General features: G+C 39.6%; 2 protein-coding genes across 2 annotated transcripts; one reads left to right on the top strand and one right to left on the bottom strand.

Moving 5' to 3' along the window:
* Positions 1–2,795: 2,795 nt before the first annotated feature.
* Positions 2,796–5,935, top strand: LOC149843774 (uncharacterized). Its single transcript, XM_090001924.1, has 2 exons — positions 2,796–2,909; positions 5,532–5,935. Exons 1-2 carry the CDS (start codon positions 2,815–2,817, stop codon positions 5,875–5,877), a joined length of 441 nt encoding a protein of 146 aa, XP_089858050.1. The 5' UTR covers positions 2,796–2,814; the 3' UTR covers positions 5,878–5,935.
* A 1,140-nt stretch (positions 5,936–7,075) lies between these two features.
* On the bottom strand, positions 7,076–12,407 carry LOC149843773 (aluminum-activated malate transporter 9-like). Its single transcript, XM_090001923.1, has 6 exons — positions 11,977–12,407; positions 10,358–10,498; positions 9,995–10,270; positions 8,894–9,033; positions 8,049–8,195; positions 7,076–7,817 (listed from the first exon to the last, which is right to left on the bottom strand). Exons 1-6 carry the CDS (start codon positions 12,269–12,271, stop codon positions 7,200–7,202), a joined length of 1,617 nt encoding a protein of 538 aa, XP_089858049.1. The 5' UTR covers positions 12,272–12,407; the 3' UTR covers positions 7,076–7,199.
* Positions 12,408–17,376: the final 4,969 nt, after the last annotated feature.

Here is a 17,376-nt window from a genome sequence, read left to right as displayed (position 1 = left end):
CCTCAACCTATTGATGAAGAATTACCTAGAGACCCTATCACCTATACTCATAGAGATCAAAACAACTTTAGGAGTGCTCTTGACAGATATAATGATGTCAGTTCCAGTGCCTCTCAGAATGAAGTGATCCCTCGTAGAACCGAAAGAAGTAGAAGGCCTCCTTCTAGGTTCATTTCCTATGACTCTTTTTCACCAAGATATAGAGCTTGCCTTAGTGCCATCCACTCTTATATAGAACCTAGAAATTTTGAAGAAGCACGAAAGTGCCCTGAATGGATTAATGCAATGAACAATGAACTTGAGGCTCTGAGAAGAGTCAAAACTTGGGAATTTCAAAATCTTCCTAAAGGCAAGAAAACAATAGGGTGGAGATGGGTTTTTAAAGTAAAAACTAAAAGTGATGGATCCCTTGAAAGGTATAAAGCTCGCTTGGTTGCAAAAGGATATAGTCAAGAATATGATATTGACTATGGAGAAACTTTTGCTCCTGTAACTCGTATGGTCACTGTCCGATGCCTTATAACTGTTGCCTCTATCAACAAATGGAACATCTATCAAATGGATGTTAAAAATGCCTTTTTAAATGGTGATTTAAGTTAAGAAGTTTATATGGATGCTCCTCCTGGAATGGAGACTCCTAAGGAAAAGGTGCTTCGGCTTCAAAAAGCACTTTATGGCCTAAAACAAGCCCCCAAGGCTTGGTATGATCAGTTTAATTCTGTAATGATTGAAAATGGTTTTTCCTCTTGTTTTACTAACACTGCTCTATTTGTTAGAAAATCCAATGCAGGGATTGTTATTTTACTTCTGTATGTTGATGACATGCTCATCACTGGGAGTGACTCTAACGGGGTTAAAAGTATAAAATTTATCTTAAAAGATAAATTTGAAATGTCTGACTTAGGTTTTCTAACTTATTTTTTGGGAATTGAAGTAGCATACTCTCTTAGAGGATATTTTTTATCTCAAACTAAGCTTACTTCTGAGATCATTGACAGGTCAGGTATTACAGATGAGAAGCTTTGTGAAACTCCTGCGGTAGTAGGAGCAAAGATGAAAATTGATGATGGGGTTCTCCTTTTGGATCCTACACCCTACAGACAGCTTGTAGGATCATGATGTATCTGAGTATTACCAGACCAGATATATCCCATGCAGTCCATACTGCAAGTCAGTTTCAGCATGCGCCTACATCCGTTCACATGAGTGTCATCTTACGAGTCGTAAGATACATAAAGGGTACTCTGAATAAGAGAGTTTTTCTGTCCTCTTCTTTTGACTTAAAATTGATTGCTTATACTGACTCACATTGGGGAGGTGACCCAAATAACCGTCACTCCACCACTGATTTTTGTGTATTTTTAGGTGACTCACTAATATCGTGGAGATGCAAGAAGCAACAAAAGATGTCACTCTCCTCCACAGAAGCTGAATATCGTGCCATGACAACTACTACCATGGAGATTGTTTGGATTCATCAATTGCTAGAAGACATGGGGATTACAATAGAAGGGCCCATTAAGCTTTGTTGTGACAACAAGAGTGCAATTTATATTGCGAAAAATCACACCTTTCATGAGCGGACTAAACACATCGAAATGGACTGTCACTATGTTCGTGAAGCATATCTCAAAGGAGTCATTGATCTTCCTTATGTCACGTCCGAATATCAGTTGGCAGACTTCTTTACTAAAGCCTTGTGCGCTTCGCGATTCAACTTCCTTCTTGGCAAACTATCGGTCATCTTGCCCTAAGTTTGAGGGGGGGTGTTAAAATATGTTGTATCTTCGTATATATATTTTATATGTATAAGGTGATACATATACATATATTACATATGTATATGTATCTACCTATATATATAAAATATATATATTGATAAGGGTAGTTTAGGTAAGGGTAGTTTAGGTATTTTACACATATTCATTTTCGTGAATATGGTTTTGTATTTTTACCTTTTTTATTTTTTTCTTTTTCTTTTTTCATTTAATGCATTGTACTTGCATTGGGAGGGGCCCAACCCACTAGTCGTTGGACCCCTCCAACGGTCACATTTGTGACCGTTGGAGGGGCTCCAACGACTATGTGGAGCCCCTCTCAATGCCTTCAAAAAGCCCTATAAATATGGGCAGCTCCTCTTGTATTTCCTTAAGGGTTTTGGGATTATAGCCCAACCTTTTAGTGGTTTATGAATCTTATGAGTGCAATTGCACATTTGTGATTCCGGTGTTGTGCTTGTTGTGCACAAGTGTTCCAAGTGTTCTTGTTGTGTGTATGTTCGCACATTTATTCTCAAAGTTATTGCATTATCAACTAAAGTATCTTGTTGAAGATACTTTTACAATAGTGTGTGTGTGTGTGTGTGCTTCTCATGGATTGACTGCTGCTGTGAGCTTGCCAAGGTTTATGTTTTGCTCATCTGTTGAATACCAATTCCACTTGGTAGTGTTTGAACAAGTTAACCTGAATAGGTTGACTTTGTTGCTTGTTTTATCTGGACTGGGACAAATATCATTCACCCTGCCTTTTTTGAACTGGGACAAGTCACAAATGATACTCAACACCCTGCCTTTTCTACTGACATTGTTTGCAGTATGTTTTGATTGTGCTTTTCTAATGCCTAATAGATTTGACATATCTCAGTTCATTGGTGGCTTGGCTCTTGCTATGGCACCAAGTCCAGATGCAGGCCCTTGTTCGTAGTCCATTAGCATTATCTGCATCTTTAGTATATTCAACCGAGACTATGAATGAGTTGAAAAAGATGTCATTTTCATTTTTTGTTGCAGGAAAAAAGGTAAGAAAGTTCATCAGATGGCGATGAATGAAGGATGCACAATTAACTCAATGGAGGAGGCGGCAACTGGAAATGATTTGTCAGCTCGGCGTACCTTGCATGCAACAGAATGGTAAGCTTTTCTATCTGGACCATTATTTCTTGGCCCTTTTCATAGGGAAAGATATGCATTTTATCTTGACAACTAGTGAAAGTATGTCTAAACAGCCAATTGTTTTGTCTTTTATGTTGGTAAAACACACTTCATTAAAGAGTTTGTGCAACCAAGTTTCGAATCCATTGTCCCCCTACCTGTGAATATATTTTAGCAGTTCATTTCTTTCTTTGAAATGTGTCATATAAAGCATGTTGAGTTAGTCAAGGGTTTGCATTTTGAAAAATTGGTTAAGGATGAACATCTATTTCTGCAGAAATTGAAGTTTGAAAATATCATTTGAAAGAAACTACAGAATCTTGGAATGCATTATCTCTTGCTACTTTTGCATCTCATTACTGATAACTGATGGAAGGCAGAAGGGCAAACATGATTGTGCTTGCTCTCGTCAACCCCAATGTTGTCGGAGCGTGATTTGATTGAGATTGGGTCTGACTAGTTTCCTCAAAGAATATAATAGATATAACTTGCATGCTTTATGGATTTCATTTTTATTTTTATTTTTAAACAGAGGTCTTGGTCCTGTTTTAAATAAATATTGCACTTTTATGTTTGATTTTTCCTAAATTTTCTTTTTCTAGTCTTGGCCCTCTAGGTGGATTGAAACCTATGGATTTACATGTTCTAACAGGGACCTTCTCAGCAAAATGTTTATGGAGTTTTGTCTTAAGTTGTTTCTGTCTGAGCTCATTTGGTTTAGTTGTGACTTGACTTGTCCATCTTTAACTTGATTCGGTTGTTCATTCTGGTCAGTCTAGGTTCACCAACTCATTAGCACTAGCCTTAGATCAGTTTCTCTTTAGGTTCAGCCTATGGGTCCAAGTCCAAAAGGGAGATATTATCTTTGGTCATGATAACAATTGTGACTTGTGAAAAGTTCCTAAAAAATCCTCTTGTTTTTCAAAATTCTATTACCTTGCATATGAAAAAGTACCAAAGTACTGCTTAAAGTTTCCAAAATCACAGATTTTTGAAATATATATTCTGACTGAACCGATGCTTTTCTTTCTTCGATATGGTGAAACAGGCTTGGATCTTCAATATGGATTTGGTTAAAAAAATGAACAAGAGAAAATAAAGGAATGGAAGGAAAACAGAGGGTACAAGAACAGGAAAGGACTGAGGAGATCTTACCTAAAAATCCAAACATTTTTTACTTGATCAAAAGAGGATCATATAAGAGATGGTGAAATGATAAACTTTAGTAAAATATAAAGTAAAAGCAGACTCGAAGGGAAATTAGGAACGATGAAATGTGCGACAGCAATTGAATAACCTCAGAGATCTTTTTAAATAGAAAAATACCCCTTTGCAAGTATGATAATTCTGTCCATTCATTCATTAACATATCAAGAAGGAAAAACAATCAGAAAAAGAGACGAAAAGAAAAAAGGCATTTCTAGTTCATAGTACATTTGTGTGAACATACAGTGATCATGGTGAGAAAGGGCTTTTGTGGTGGTTTAGAATGGTCAATGAAAATTCAATCTAGTAAATTAATTCTTTGTTTTCTTATTGGATTTCTTATTCTAAAGTTATTTCTTAGTTTTAATTAATGAAAGTAAACAGATCAGGGGTCTTGGGTGAAAGGATGTTTTGGGGGGTATGGGTAGAGATCATGTGCTTTGCGCCTATTTTGTGGGTCAAAAAGCAAAATGCCTTGTTTTTTTATTTCATCTTGCTGTCAATTCTTTCCCTGAATAGCTATGTTACCGCGACATGGCACTTAGGGTGCCGTACCCATGTCAACACGTGTCAACACTGGTACTGGTACCTGGACATGGCATTTGCCGTATCCTCTATTATATTATATATTATATATATTTTAGACATAATATATATTTTCAGTATATATTTTAGATGTATAATATATATTTTCAGTATATATTTAGCCGCATCCCCATACCCACATTTTTTGGAATTACCGTGTTGTATCCTCCGTACACTTACCCCTACTCGCACCTGTACCCAGGTGACAGCTGAATAGCCGTCACATTTGATATTCTCTGAACTGGACCTTCTATAATTGTGACTTATTACAATTCGAACTGAGGCCATTAATGTGGGAAGATTTCTCACAATTTCGTCGTTGTTCTATGGGTAAATTTGTTTGTTTTGCTCGGTTGATTACTTTGCCTTGCTGGGTTTTGCTACAGCACTCGATGCTCTCTCATGCGCATGCATACAGACTCTTACGTTCTTCTTGCATTCATGCATGTGTTATGTGTGTCTTGTGTAGCTTTTAGGGATGTTGAGAAGCTCATTCGATTTGGTCTCGAGTTTTACGTACTAGATGTGGCCTTTATTAGTTAAACGGTGAGGGTGTTACATCCATTTTACTAAAAAGATCGCCATTTTCCCGGATTGTATTTTTTCAAACAAAGAAACCTTTTGACAAAGTCGATTTGTGTGATTGGTGGATTTACTAAAACTCCTTGGCGTGCTATGATGTGTTCTATGAATTGTTTAGAGCAAAAAAAGATCTGGGCTGCACACAGGAGTATTTGTTCCCCTTGTGGAGCTGCAACTTCACCAAGACTTGAGCTGATTTTTTTTTTCGTTTCTTTTTTGGTTGGGTAGGGTTGCAATTGTTCAAGGTGAGGAAATGGACTCTTTACACGGTCTGCCAATGCCTGATCTCACAACTAACGGTGCATCTGACAAGCACAAAAGGCTGGACAATGACAATGGTGGCGATGATTATTCGGAGAAGGAAGAGGCTGATAATGGTAGTCCTGGCCAAGCTGATAAAGCAAAGACAAGGGGATTGTTGTACAAATCAGCGGAGTTGGAGTTGTCAGATGGGGAAATGGATAACAGTCTTGCAGATGAAATGGCAAACTTGGAAGATGATGTGGATGATATATCCAGGAATGTTGGATCTCGGAAGAGGCACAGAGTGGTATTTGATTTAGATGATGAGTAAGGTCATTTTCGTACCCTTGGTTTGCCTGACTCTCAGAGAGAGAGAGAGAGAGAGAGAGAGAGAGAGAGAGAGAGAGAGAGAGAGAGAGAGAGAGAGAGAGAGAGAGAGAGGCATTGTGGAATCCATGATTTGTGTATTTAACAAGTTTAGGGTAAATGAATCACAATGTGCATATTTTGGCAAATGTAGAAGCTCCTGTGTGGGGCTTCCCCAATGGCGGATGTGGTCCCCTTGACGTCAAACTGAAGAAATAGGATTACAGAAATCTGCATTGTTAGTTAGAAGTAATAAGATTTTTCTACTAAACCTATTTTTTACTACTTAACAAGCTCATACAGCTTGTTGAGCCCATGAGCTCTTTATGATCGGAATATGAGCCGTGCCACCAGCGGCTCAGCTTGTTTCCCAGCCCTAGTCTTGGGTTGCTTAAAATTTTAAACTGTTTCGGAGAGATTTGTGTACGGATTTAAATGTTCTATTATTAAATATTAGTGAGGCCGTGTGTGAAACGCTGCAAAAAATCTGCCTCTGGACAAAGTTGTCCCTGCATTGGGTTGTCTTGCTTTTGATATGGCCCCTGGGCACAAAACTGTTCCTGCTGGGCCATTTTGTCTATAATTTTTGGATTCCCAAGTTGTACCTTGGATCCCTTAAGGGTGTTTGATTGCACATACTGTCATTCAGGACCCTGTGGATGCACAGGCTGATGTGGAGATCAAATGCTCGATGTGTGGAAGGCGTGTCCGCTGCCTCACCGTTCCACCTCCTTGTCAAGACTAGAACAGGACAGTGGGGATGCTAAAAAAAACGGGTGGGGGTTTCTCTCTCTCTCCCCTTGTTCAGTGGCAGCGGCTAGGCCCCTTGTCTATCTTTTAAACAAACATGGGGCATGGTATGGTTGTTACAGAATAGACAAAACGTATGTTCGGTCTGTTATGTTCAGCTGTTCTGTCTAATCTTGGACAATCTATCAAACACACCTGATCTGGCTTTTGTGCTATGAACAAAAGCCAACGAGCGGCTTTTATCTGGTGCGTCAAACACACCTTAAAGTGACTAGAGATAATTGGTGTATCCATGTGACAATGGGCTTGTCGAGCTTAGTATGAGCCTATTTCATGAGCTCAAGTGAGCTCATTACCAAGCCAAGGTGAGCCAAGTTAATTTAATTCCTGTTCATAAGAATGCTTTCCCAAGATCTGTTAACCTTTATTAACATTAGTTTACGTAACAACAGCTTGTCTACAGAACCTTTATCACTATCAGTTTATGTGACAAGGCATCTTTATGGAACAAGCGTTCCTGGACATCCAGCACACAACTCAGACATTTGCCAGGTTTGCACCCTCAAGTTTGAACTTGGCTAGCTTCCCAAGCTCATCAACCACATTGACCAAATGATCGAGTCGTGCCACGAATTCAATGAGCAGAGATGTGAACGTCGCAAGTGACAGTGCCGTTGTGCTCTCTAGCATCCTCATCCTTGGCAGGGTACCTCCGCCAGTGCCCTCTTCCTCGAACTCATCAACTTCTCTAGACGGCCACGAGTAGAGCTTCCTCTGCTGCTTCTTCATGGTCTCATGGTATGACTCTGAATTGTTTGGCGTGCTCATGTCGGAGCTCTTAGGGATCTCAATGAGGTGCTTGGAGAGGTCAGAGGCCACAGTGGTGAGCTGGGGAGGCTTCCCGGATCTATGGTCAGCCGCAGGGGTGAGCTGGGTAGGCTTTTCGGATCCATATTCAGCAGTGAGGAGGTAGGAGTGGGTGTTGATGCTGCGTTGGAGCCTCTCTGTTGAGGAGTGCACCTTCTTTAGGAGGCTGGCCTGCAGACTGCGCTTCATCGTGCTGATGTCCTTGCCAAGGCTTCTCACAAGCTCAGCTGCATGGGAACTCGCATCTTGGATCTCGGACTGGAACGCGATCCGAAGATTGTATGGTGCCTGAGCAAATGGCAAAATCAAGAGTTTTAGGGACTTGTGTGCTTAGAGGATAGAACTGCAAACTAGGTTCAGATGAGTGATGATCTTGGATTTGGACCTAATCATTTGGATCAAACATATTCAGCATTGATCCAAACCTAGATCCAGTTGGGGTTGGTAGGATCCACTTCTGGATCCAACCAGGTTGGACCAGGTTAGAGCCATTAGAGAAGAAAAGAAAGAAAGACTTGCCTGTATTTCAGAGTGAAGGCAACCATGGAGAGCCATGACCTCATATGCGCAATGCCGGAGAACAGCCCCAACCTTGACATATTCGGCCCATGGGTAGAAAAAATGCTGGAACCTCCCGTGAGGTGGCTCCCACTTGGCGGAGTTTGCCTGCAAGAGCAATGGAGTTTTTCGGGTCAGAGGAGAAGCCATGCATGGAGAGAGTGCCTGCTTTTCAACTTTTGCAGAGGCCATGGATCAACTTGTAAACCCATTTGACGCTTTAGCTTGGAAGACTCCATCAACTTGTCCGAGTGGTGCAAGGAGAACGAATCTGGTGATATGCCGAATCACCAACTATCTGTGTTCTATGTGTAAGTGGCAGACTCGGCATAAAGGCACTAATGATGTCACCGTGAGTGTGGCTACGCTCGTGGCCATCGATCACCATAATGGATGGTGACGATGGCAAAACGCCGATGGATGAGTCAAAGTCCTCACCAAACTTGCATATAGTATAATCCCGTGAGTCAGGATTAGGAGATGGGTTAAATGATCTGGCAGGTGATCTAGCCAATCATATGGAAGCATGTGTACTTACAGAGGGATGTCAGAGAATCAGATCTCAATCACACGAGGAACTTATGTCATTTATTTTGGGGCCCAAGGACACATGTTCCGCTCTCATTGGCTTTTATGTGCTCGAGCTAGGTCACTTGGCCAATCTCCTAACATGATTGGTTATATCATATGCCATAATTGGTTAATATAAACTAGGATTAGTCAGCTATGTCCCATAAGTTCTGGCTAATACTTTCAGATTTTGTACTATCAGTGTTCCTCTTTTCCTAGCTAGTCCAAACACATACCAGAGAATCAAGCTTCGATGAGGAGTTGAGAGTGGATCGGCAGCGTTGAAATGCAGGTTCGTCGGAGAACTCGTCCTTCAGCGTCTTTTCGAATTCCGGCTGGTCCAACCCATCTTCAGACAGATACTTCTTCACACACTCTGAAGCAGAAGAAAAGCCAAACAGGACATTGGGTCACAACATAATTTTTTTTTTGTTTTTTTGAGAGAGAGGTCACAACATAACTATTTAAAGAATACTAATTGTAGGTGGCCCTTCATATTTAATATCACAATAAAAATATGATATTTTCAACACAGGCGATACTTTACAAAAACATCATGCTTTCTGACAATATTTTGAAAAGATCATGTTATTTCTGCATGATATCAATCGTGATATTTTGGAAATATAGCCTATATTTGTTAGATAGATCTTGCCTAAATCAGTACTATTCGGACCTGGATCCAGTATGTACTCGAAAGCACATCCAATCCAGATTTGCTGATCCACGAAGCCCTGACCCAATCGCCAGCCCTGACTGTAAGTACACAAAAAATGGGTCGGACCTAGGCCAGAGGTGGGTGGGCAGTACCCCTAAACAAATCGAAGTCCAACAGTAGGCTTTGGATCTGATCATACTAAGCAAATATGGGTCTGGGGGAAAAGTGATAGCTGCCTGCCACCAGCCTACAGCGAGCAAGTAGGTGTTCTTGTGTTGTTTTTAGTAAATCTGACCCTGCAGATGTGTTCATATAAAAACGTGGGAAAAAAACATAAAAAATGACCTAAACACAAGTATAAAATCATATGAAACTAACATGTAAACTTGTGATAAATTTTTTTTTTATTTTTTAATATGAAAAATGTAAAATGTTAGGGAAAAATAAGTGAGAAGTGACGAGAAGCAATAGGGAAATGTTAAGTGAAAAAGAAAACAAGGAGAAAGTGAATCAAGTTTCTCATTGGAAGAGGTTTCCTAAATCTTCCCCTCCTCTCGAGAAAGCAAGAACTTTCTTACTTCCTACGCTAAATTCCCGGCGTAGCAAGAAGCTTCCGGTAACTATTCAGCTACCACCTATATATATATATCCACCCGTTGAAAGAGAGTAGTGGACTCACCTTCAAGGGAGTCAGCAACGGCGTTGAAGCTCTTGGCGAGCTCTGCATGGAGCAGTTCGCCGGCCCAAATGGGGAAGACGAGGACGTTGACGAGGAGGGTGACGACGCCACCGATGGCGATGGAGTAGAGGCGGTCCATGGCCGTCCTTATGGGGTTGCCCTGACCGATGCGGTACCCGGAGACTATGATTAGGCAGAATGTGAACAGTGTCACCCGGAACCCGTACTCGTATGGCACCATCGACGGCCATAGCTTTATGAACGACGTCACTGCCCCTGCAAGTAGTAATTGTGTATCCGTCAGAGAAAGAACTACCCACTGTATATGTGTGCAATTGAATTGCAGAGTTATAGTTAGTGAACCTATGATGAAGATGCTGAAGCCGATGATCACCGGCTCTCCAACCCGGCCGGTATGGATGGCTATCTGCGCTATCGTAATAGCGAATATTCCGGCGAGCAGACTTCCCAGGGCTCGATTAAACCCTTTGTTGAATGTTGCACCTGTATTAATTTGGAAGTGGAATGATTAACTACAATAGCCCAAGTTTTTTTTTTTTGTGGAACGCAACTACAACACTAGATAGATGGGGTCTAGGGATGGCAGTAGACCGGGGGAAAACGGGGCCCTGCCCTGCCTCTCTTCGTTTGGACCGGGGATGGAGGAAATGAAACGGGGATGAAGGTTAAAATCAAAACCCGTGGGGATGGGATGAAGGTGAGGATGGACTTACGCTTTCCCTCGCCCCACCCCATCCCGATCTCCGTCTTGTCCCACCCTGCCCCATCCCCAGTCCTTATTTAGGGATGGCAGTGGACCGAGAAAAAATATGGCCCCGCCCCCGCCTCAACCCGTTTGGACCGGGGATGGAGGACATCAAACAGGGATGGAGGTTAAAATCAAAACCCATGCCGAGACGGAGGGCAGGATTTTGAGATGGGGGCAGGGGTGGAGACCTTGTCCCCCGTCCCCGTCCCCGTCCCCGCCCCTGTCCACTGCCATTCCTAATGTGGTCGCAGAGAGGATCAGGTCCAAGGAGCCATGAAAGGAAAAAAACTGTCCGAGGCACCTGGATGCCGTTCCATCATGAAAATGAGATTCATCTAACCCCTACCAAAATCACCTAGTTTTAGACGATTCTCAGCCGTCCATTTAACTATCATTGGAGTCATTCATCTAGAAAGTGCACGACATCAAGATTTTTTTGTGCCAGGTAAAAACGGGGTAGATTGGGTGCAATGTGATTGCACACTTTTAGTGTGATGCTGCACCTGATCACCCACGGATACAGCCTATCAGTCAACTGTGGGGCCTAACCGCAGATGGCGGTTGATCAGTTACAGCAGCACATTAAGTGTACAATCACATTACATCTGATCCTTTCTTGGTAAAAACCGACCTTTTGGATGGGCTTTAGGTGCCATTTATCTCCATGTTGAATGACTTTCGGGTGCCTTTAACAGTTTTTTCTGTTCAAGGCTCTTTGGTTATATGTATCCAATAGTACGTAAGTTGGAGAAGACTCATATGGCGCTATATAGCATATGGGCATTCAATAGTTAAGAATAGAAATTCTTTTTCCACCAGAATCCAAAGCCTTTCCCGTGTCCATCTCTTTTTGGTGGTATCTCATAACACAACACAAACAGCATGATTATGCATCTGGACGCAAACAAAGAGCTTAGTTATAGGTATGGTCTTTTAGTATGAGGTGGCACACCCCCCCCCCCCCCCCCCCCCCCCAAACCCAGGAAGAAATAAAGGGCTAAGAATTTGAGATACCTCAAGGCTTAAGATATATCCAAAAACACAAGCTAGTCTTTGGATTATTTGGGTAAAGGAAACATGGATTTTGGTCATAAAAACTGGTTTTCTTAACTTGAACATAATAAAACTCTAGAAAAAAAACTTGAACATAATAGACTTGATAAAATGCATAAATTAAAATAGTAGTAGAAGAAATAAAGATTTTGTTGCATACCCACAGTATATTCGAACATGATGGCCACAGTAAGGATTGCCCATATGATGTTGATGCCAAAAACCTCATAGGGTGCTCGGATTAGTATCAAGAGAGAAACAAGAAGAACGGCCAGACCAACTTTCAGTGAGAAGATCACTCTGTTGATGTCTTCTTTGCAAAAATCCCACACTCTACAAGCCAAACTTAGGTAGAAAGATCCAGCAACACTGGAATTCTTGCTGGTATCCGGCACGGCAATCTTACTAGGGGCAACATGAACATCAATGGCAACGCACCCCTTCTTCCCATTCATTCTCCAACCAAAAATCAAAATTAATACAAAGATTGCCAAAATGAGTATGAAATTTAGGCTAAACAGCTAGGCCGGTTCGCCGCCCCGGCCACCAGTCAGGCCACTGAGGGTTCCAACTCGACACACAGAGATAATCAAACTCTCTGTAGATCTTAGAAAGTGAGTTTAGAGAGGTAGAGAACAGTAACATAAGAAAGGTCCTATTTGCTGGCTCCAATAGTGACAAACCTCCTGTCTGATATATATCACTGGAATGAGGCACACTTTCAACAGGCTTTCAAGTCGGAGAATGGTGAATTCTTTTGGTTGAGGACTAATTGGGATTGGTGTTAGATGGTGGGGGAATTAGATCATGATTTATTTAAAGAGAGGAAAATGAGAGCGGTGCAAGTAGGGGGTGATGTTGAAGTGAGAATTTGAATAGAATTTGAGTAGATAGAATTATGAGATGAAGCGAATAAGTACCTTTAAAACAAATCAAGAAAATTTGAAGTGAAATCGTTCTTCCCCAGATGCTGCTGCACCATTATAGCCTGGAAGAGAGAGAGAGATAGAGAGAGAGAGAGAGAGAGTAATTTATACGCATGGCGGTTCCAAGGTACGTTGCTTGCTTGATCAACCAATTTGTGCTAATATGTGGAAGTGAAAGCACGTGTATACAATCAAAAGTGAAGATCATGGCCTCATGGAGATGCTCTCTCTCTCTCTCTCTCTCTCTCTCTCTCACGCGCACACACGCACTTACAAATGCATGTCAAAGAATACACGTACATGCCAGTTCAGCAAGCTGATTGCAAAACCCATGTCGCAAATCTTACAAATATTTTGAAAATAACGTGATTTACTCACATGATAAGAACACCTTTTATGGTATTTTAAGAATGCACGTGTTTTGATGTTAATACAAAATCTTGATGATAAAATATTCAAATTTCTTTATTAAACCAATTCAATTCAAAGCATGTATGAATAATGATAACACATCATTCAGATCAAGGAAAAAACACCTACATCTATAATTTTTGAAGGGTCCTATGATCTTCTATCTCTTTCATATTATATAGTGATTGGTAGCTGCGTTAGGTGCTAAATGGTTTTTTTAGTGCTTTTTTATTTTATTTATAAATTCTGACCGCAGATGTGATTTATGTACTTGATTTTATAGGGATTAGTGTTTTTATAAGGTTCGAAATATCAACAGTCCAAAATCTTTGTAAAATTTTGAGGCTTCAAATATCATTTTTTTAGTTGGGGTTGGAACTGCGAAAAAAACACCGAAAGGGCAGGAAAACCCATTTAGCATATATCATTTAGCACCTAACGTGTGAGCAGCTATATATATATATATATATATATATATATATATATATATATATATATATATATATATATATATATACTATGGTGCTATTGGAGCACCTATTCCCACCTAATAAAAGCTTTAAATTTTTAAAATTTTGAACCTATTTATTCAATAGCAATTAAGTTTTGGATCATGTGATTGTAGCGTACATGTAGTTTTTTGAGAACTTTAAAAATCAATGGGTCACAATGTACTAAAATTCCACTTAAAGAAACCTATTTTTATGTCCAAAAAACATAACCCAATACATGATTTATATTAAATAAACTATGTTGAGTACATCTATAAGGTCTGATTGAGAAGATGCAACCTACATCTATGATTTCTTGTATGTGGGAGTAGGTGCTCTCAGAGCAACATAGCATTTCTCTCTCTCTCTCTCTCTATATATATATATATATATATATATATATATGAAAAATATTTGCTAGTAATGAAGTTAAGGAACTAATGAACTAGAAATTATAGGCGCAAGTTGTATCGACTCAATCTAACTAAATAGATGTGTTCAACATGGTTTGTTTGGTAATGATGAAGCCTTGGATCGTGTTTTTTTGATGTAAAAATATGATCTTTTGAATTATAATTTTTTGGCACATTGTGAACCGTTATTTTTTGGACCCCTTTAAAAAGTTAATTTCTTGTCATAATCACATGATTCAAAACAAGTAGGTAACATTTGATCTACAAAAAACTGAAATTTTTGAAAGAAAGTGATTTCTACTCGTTAGTTTGTTACCTTCATTAGTAGCCAATATTTACCCTCCTTTCAACCCACCCACCCACACACACACACACATATATATATATATATATATATATATATATATATATATATATATATATATATATATATATATATATATATATATATATATATATATATATAATCTAAAAAAATACTGGGTGCATCCCTACCTTTAGCTGTGGTTTTGAGCACAAGGTCTCAGCAGGAAAAAGGCCTTTAGCGGGGAAGCAGATCAGGTCATGCTGAAAATGAGCGTTTTTGCTCATGCTGACATCGTGGCCATCCGATTTGCATTTTAAAAAGCTCAAAAGTCAACAAAACCACGTGGCATTCATCCAAAATGCAAACAGAGGGCCGCGATGTCCGCATGAGCAAAAACGCTCATTTTCAGCATGACCTGATCTGCTTCCCTTTAGCGGTGCTTCAATGGCCTACCACTTTTAGTGTATATATATATATATATATATATAGTAATGGCAATGATGCTTCCACGTATCGACCTTGGCATAATTAATCCACATGACCATGACTGAGAAGTATATCATAAGAATGCTCTCTGCTGTCCATTGTTGCTGGATCCCTTTTAACCAACGTAATACAACGGAATAATGGTCACTCGAATCTGGCGCACAAAGCTGATTCCTCTTATCCAAATCATTGTTAAAAAACCAAATGCAACAAAAAAATTCGCACCTTAATCCAAGAGATAAGAAAAGGGTATCTGGTGCCCCCCAAAAAGATGTGAAATCTCTGTCTAAATTATATTTCTCATATTTCCCACCTCACTCTTGATCCAATATGACCACAACAGACCATATTAGTGCCAGGTGATGTCATATTGATTGATGGTCATCATGAGCCACAAGGCAACACAACACAACTAGGTGCACCTATTCGAAGCTAGTGTCTGAACCCAACTTGGCCTTTTTTTTTTTGTTCCACCCATATGAGCGCAAGTTATGCCTTCACGTGATGAAAAGGGAGGATCAGATGCGATTTGATTGTGAGGATCAGATGCAATGTGATTGTACATTTTTAGTGTGCTGCTATTGCACCTATCACCCACATATCGTCTTTGAGATACAGCCTGTCAGATGTGCAGCCAAATAACAAATGATGGGGTGATAGGGTTAGGGTTCAGCAGTATACTTAAAGTGTGCAATCACATTGCACCTAATCTAAATTTGAGGCGACTATAGTTGTGGGCCTTGTGGCCTTTGGGGGTGTGGGGTGGGGTGTTGTTATATTGCTCTCCAACCCTCTTATGCCATCCTTTTAATTTCCTCATATTTTTCCTTTTCATGTAAATTTTGCTTTCCCCTCATTCTTTAAAATCTAGATCCTTAAAGGCATATTATTGTCGGACTTCAACTAATATTCAATTCACTGCATTTTAACTTCAGCATTTATCAAAGCATCACCAGCTAGATATCATTTTCCTTTCATCCAACCCCTGCAAATGCAAATAGGGATGTCAATTAATCGGATTTATCTGATATCAGGCCAAATTCGGTTATGTTGAGTTGCATTTAGTAAGCCAAAACCCAGATTATAATCAGATGCAGATATGGTTTTGATTTTTTGCTACCAAATCCAACAAATATCTGAATTTGACAGATCCGAATCCATTTAAGTGTAACAAAGTGGATTTGTTATAAGCTTTTAACCATTCATTTAGCCTCGGATTATTTGGATATGATATTGAACACATCCTATCAGAATCCGAACTGTTTACATCCCTACCTATAAAATAAGAAAACCATTATTTGGACAATGCCTACAGGTAGGACTGTTAAACTGGCTCGCGCTTGTTGCCCCGAGCATGAGCTTACAATGAGCCTGAGCTAAACAAGCTGAGTTTGAGTTGGCTCAACAACAAAAATACATTGTTTCAGAGCTTGAAGCAATAGGATTTGAACTCCAGTGTCAAGATCAGATTAGCTTGTTTAAAAAAAAAGGTTTTAGGAGTGGGAAACAATAAGATTTAAATTCTAAGTCTATTGCTTGCAGGGGAATGAAAACCTCCCCAATGGAAACCCTACCGAACCTCCTAAATGAAAATTTGTTGGTGTTTTTTTCAAAATTTTGACTAAACAGGTGTATTCAGCATGATTGATTTACTATAAATCGACACTTGAATCATGATTTTTGGATAGAAAAAATGGTATTTGGAGCTTCAAAAATTTATGAAAATTGTATGCCGTTGATTTTGAAACTTATAAAAATCTATCCATACATGGGAATCAAATGCTCCAAGAACTTATTCCTATAAAAACAAGCATATAGACGTATGGTTAAAAATTTTGAAAAAATAACAAAAATCCAATAAAACTTCCATTGGGGGGAGTTTTGAGAGGATTTTCCATTGGGGAGGCTTTCATTTCCCATTGCTTGCACGAGGAGTTTGACTTGCAAGTTCAAAATTCTTTTGAAAAATAGGACAGGAGGACATAGAATTTTAAAAATTTTAATCATTAATTTTTTATATTTAAAAAATTCAAAAATATTAAAATAATGGCTGTCTGTGTCCACATGTACAAACATGTCCGCTCAAGTCACTGGGGACACAACACACTACCAAAATGGCGCGTCCTTGTGACATAGCTTGTTGTTTGTGCCCAGCTAAGTGTAAAAGTTCAATTGCCACAAAATAAGGGACCAACATAAAAAGGATTAGAAGTTAAAAAAGAATAAAACATGGCCTATAGAATGAGTTTTAGTGAGAATGCAACTTGGAGTCCAAATTGACCACAAAATAAGGGACCAACATAAAAAGGATTAGAAGTTAAAAAAGAATAAAACATGGCCTATAGAATGAGTTTTAGTGAGAATGCAACTTGGAGTCCAAATTGACCACAAAATCGTCCTCCTCCTGGCCATATTGGCAAAACTCTTTATAGTTTATGCTTATTTTTTTTTTTTTTGAAAGGCAAGCTGGGGTTAGGGAGACCCCTACCAGGACAACAGCAGCCCCATGTGGCAGAGGGATTCGAT

The sequence above is a fragment of the Nuphar pumila genome, chromosome 3, assembly GCF_984573655.1.
Source record: "Nuphar pumila chromosome 3, dmNupPumi1.hap1.1, whole genome shotgun sequence".
NCBI classification, from domain to species: domain Eukaryota; kingdom Viridiplantae; phylum Streptophyta; class Magnoliopsida; order Nymphaeales; family Nymphaeaceae; genus Nuphar; species Nuphar pumila.
This window is presented reverse-complemented; position numbering and strand designations above follow the sequence as displayed.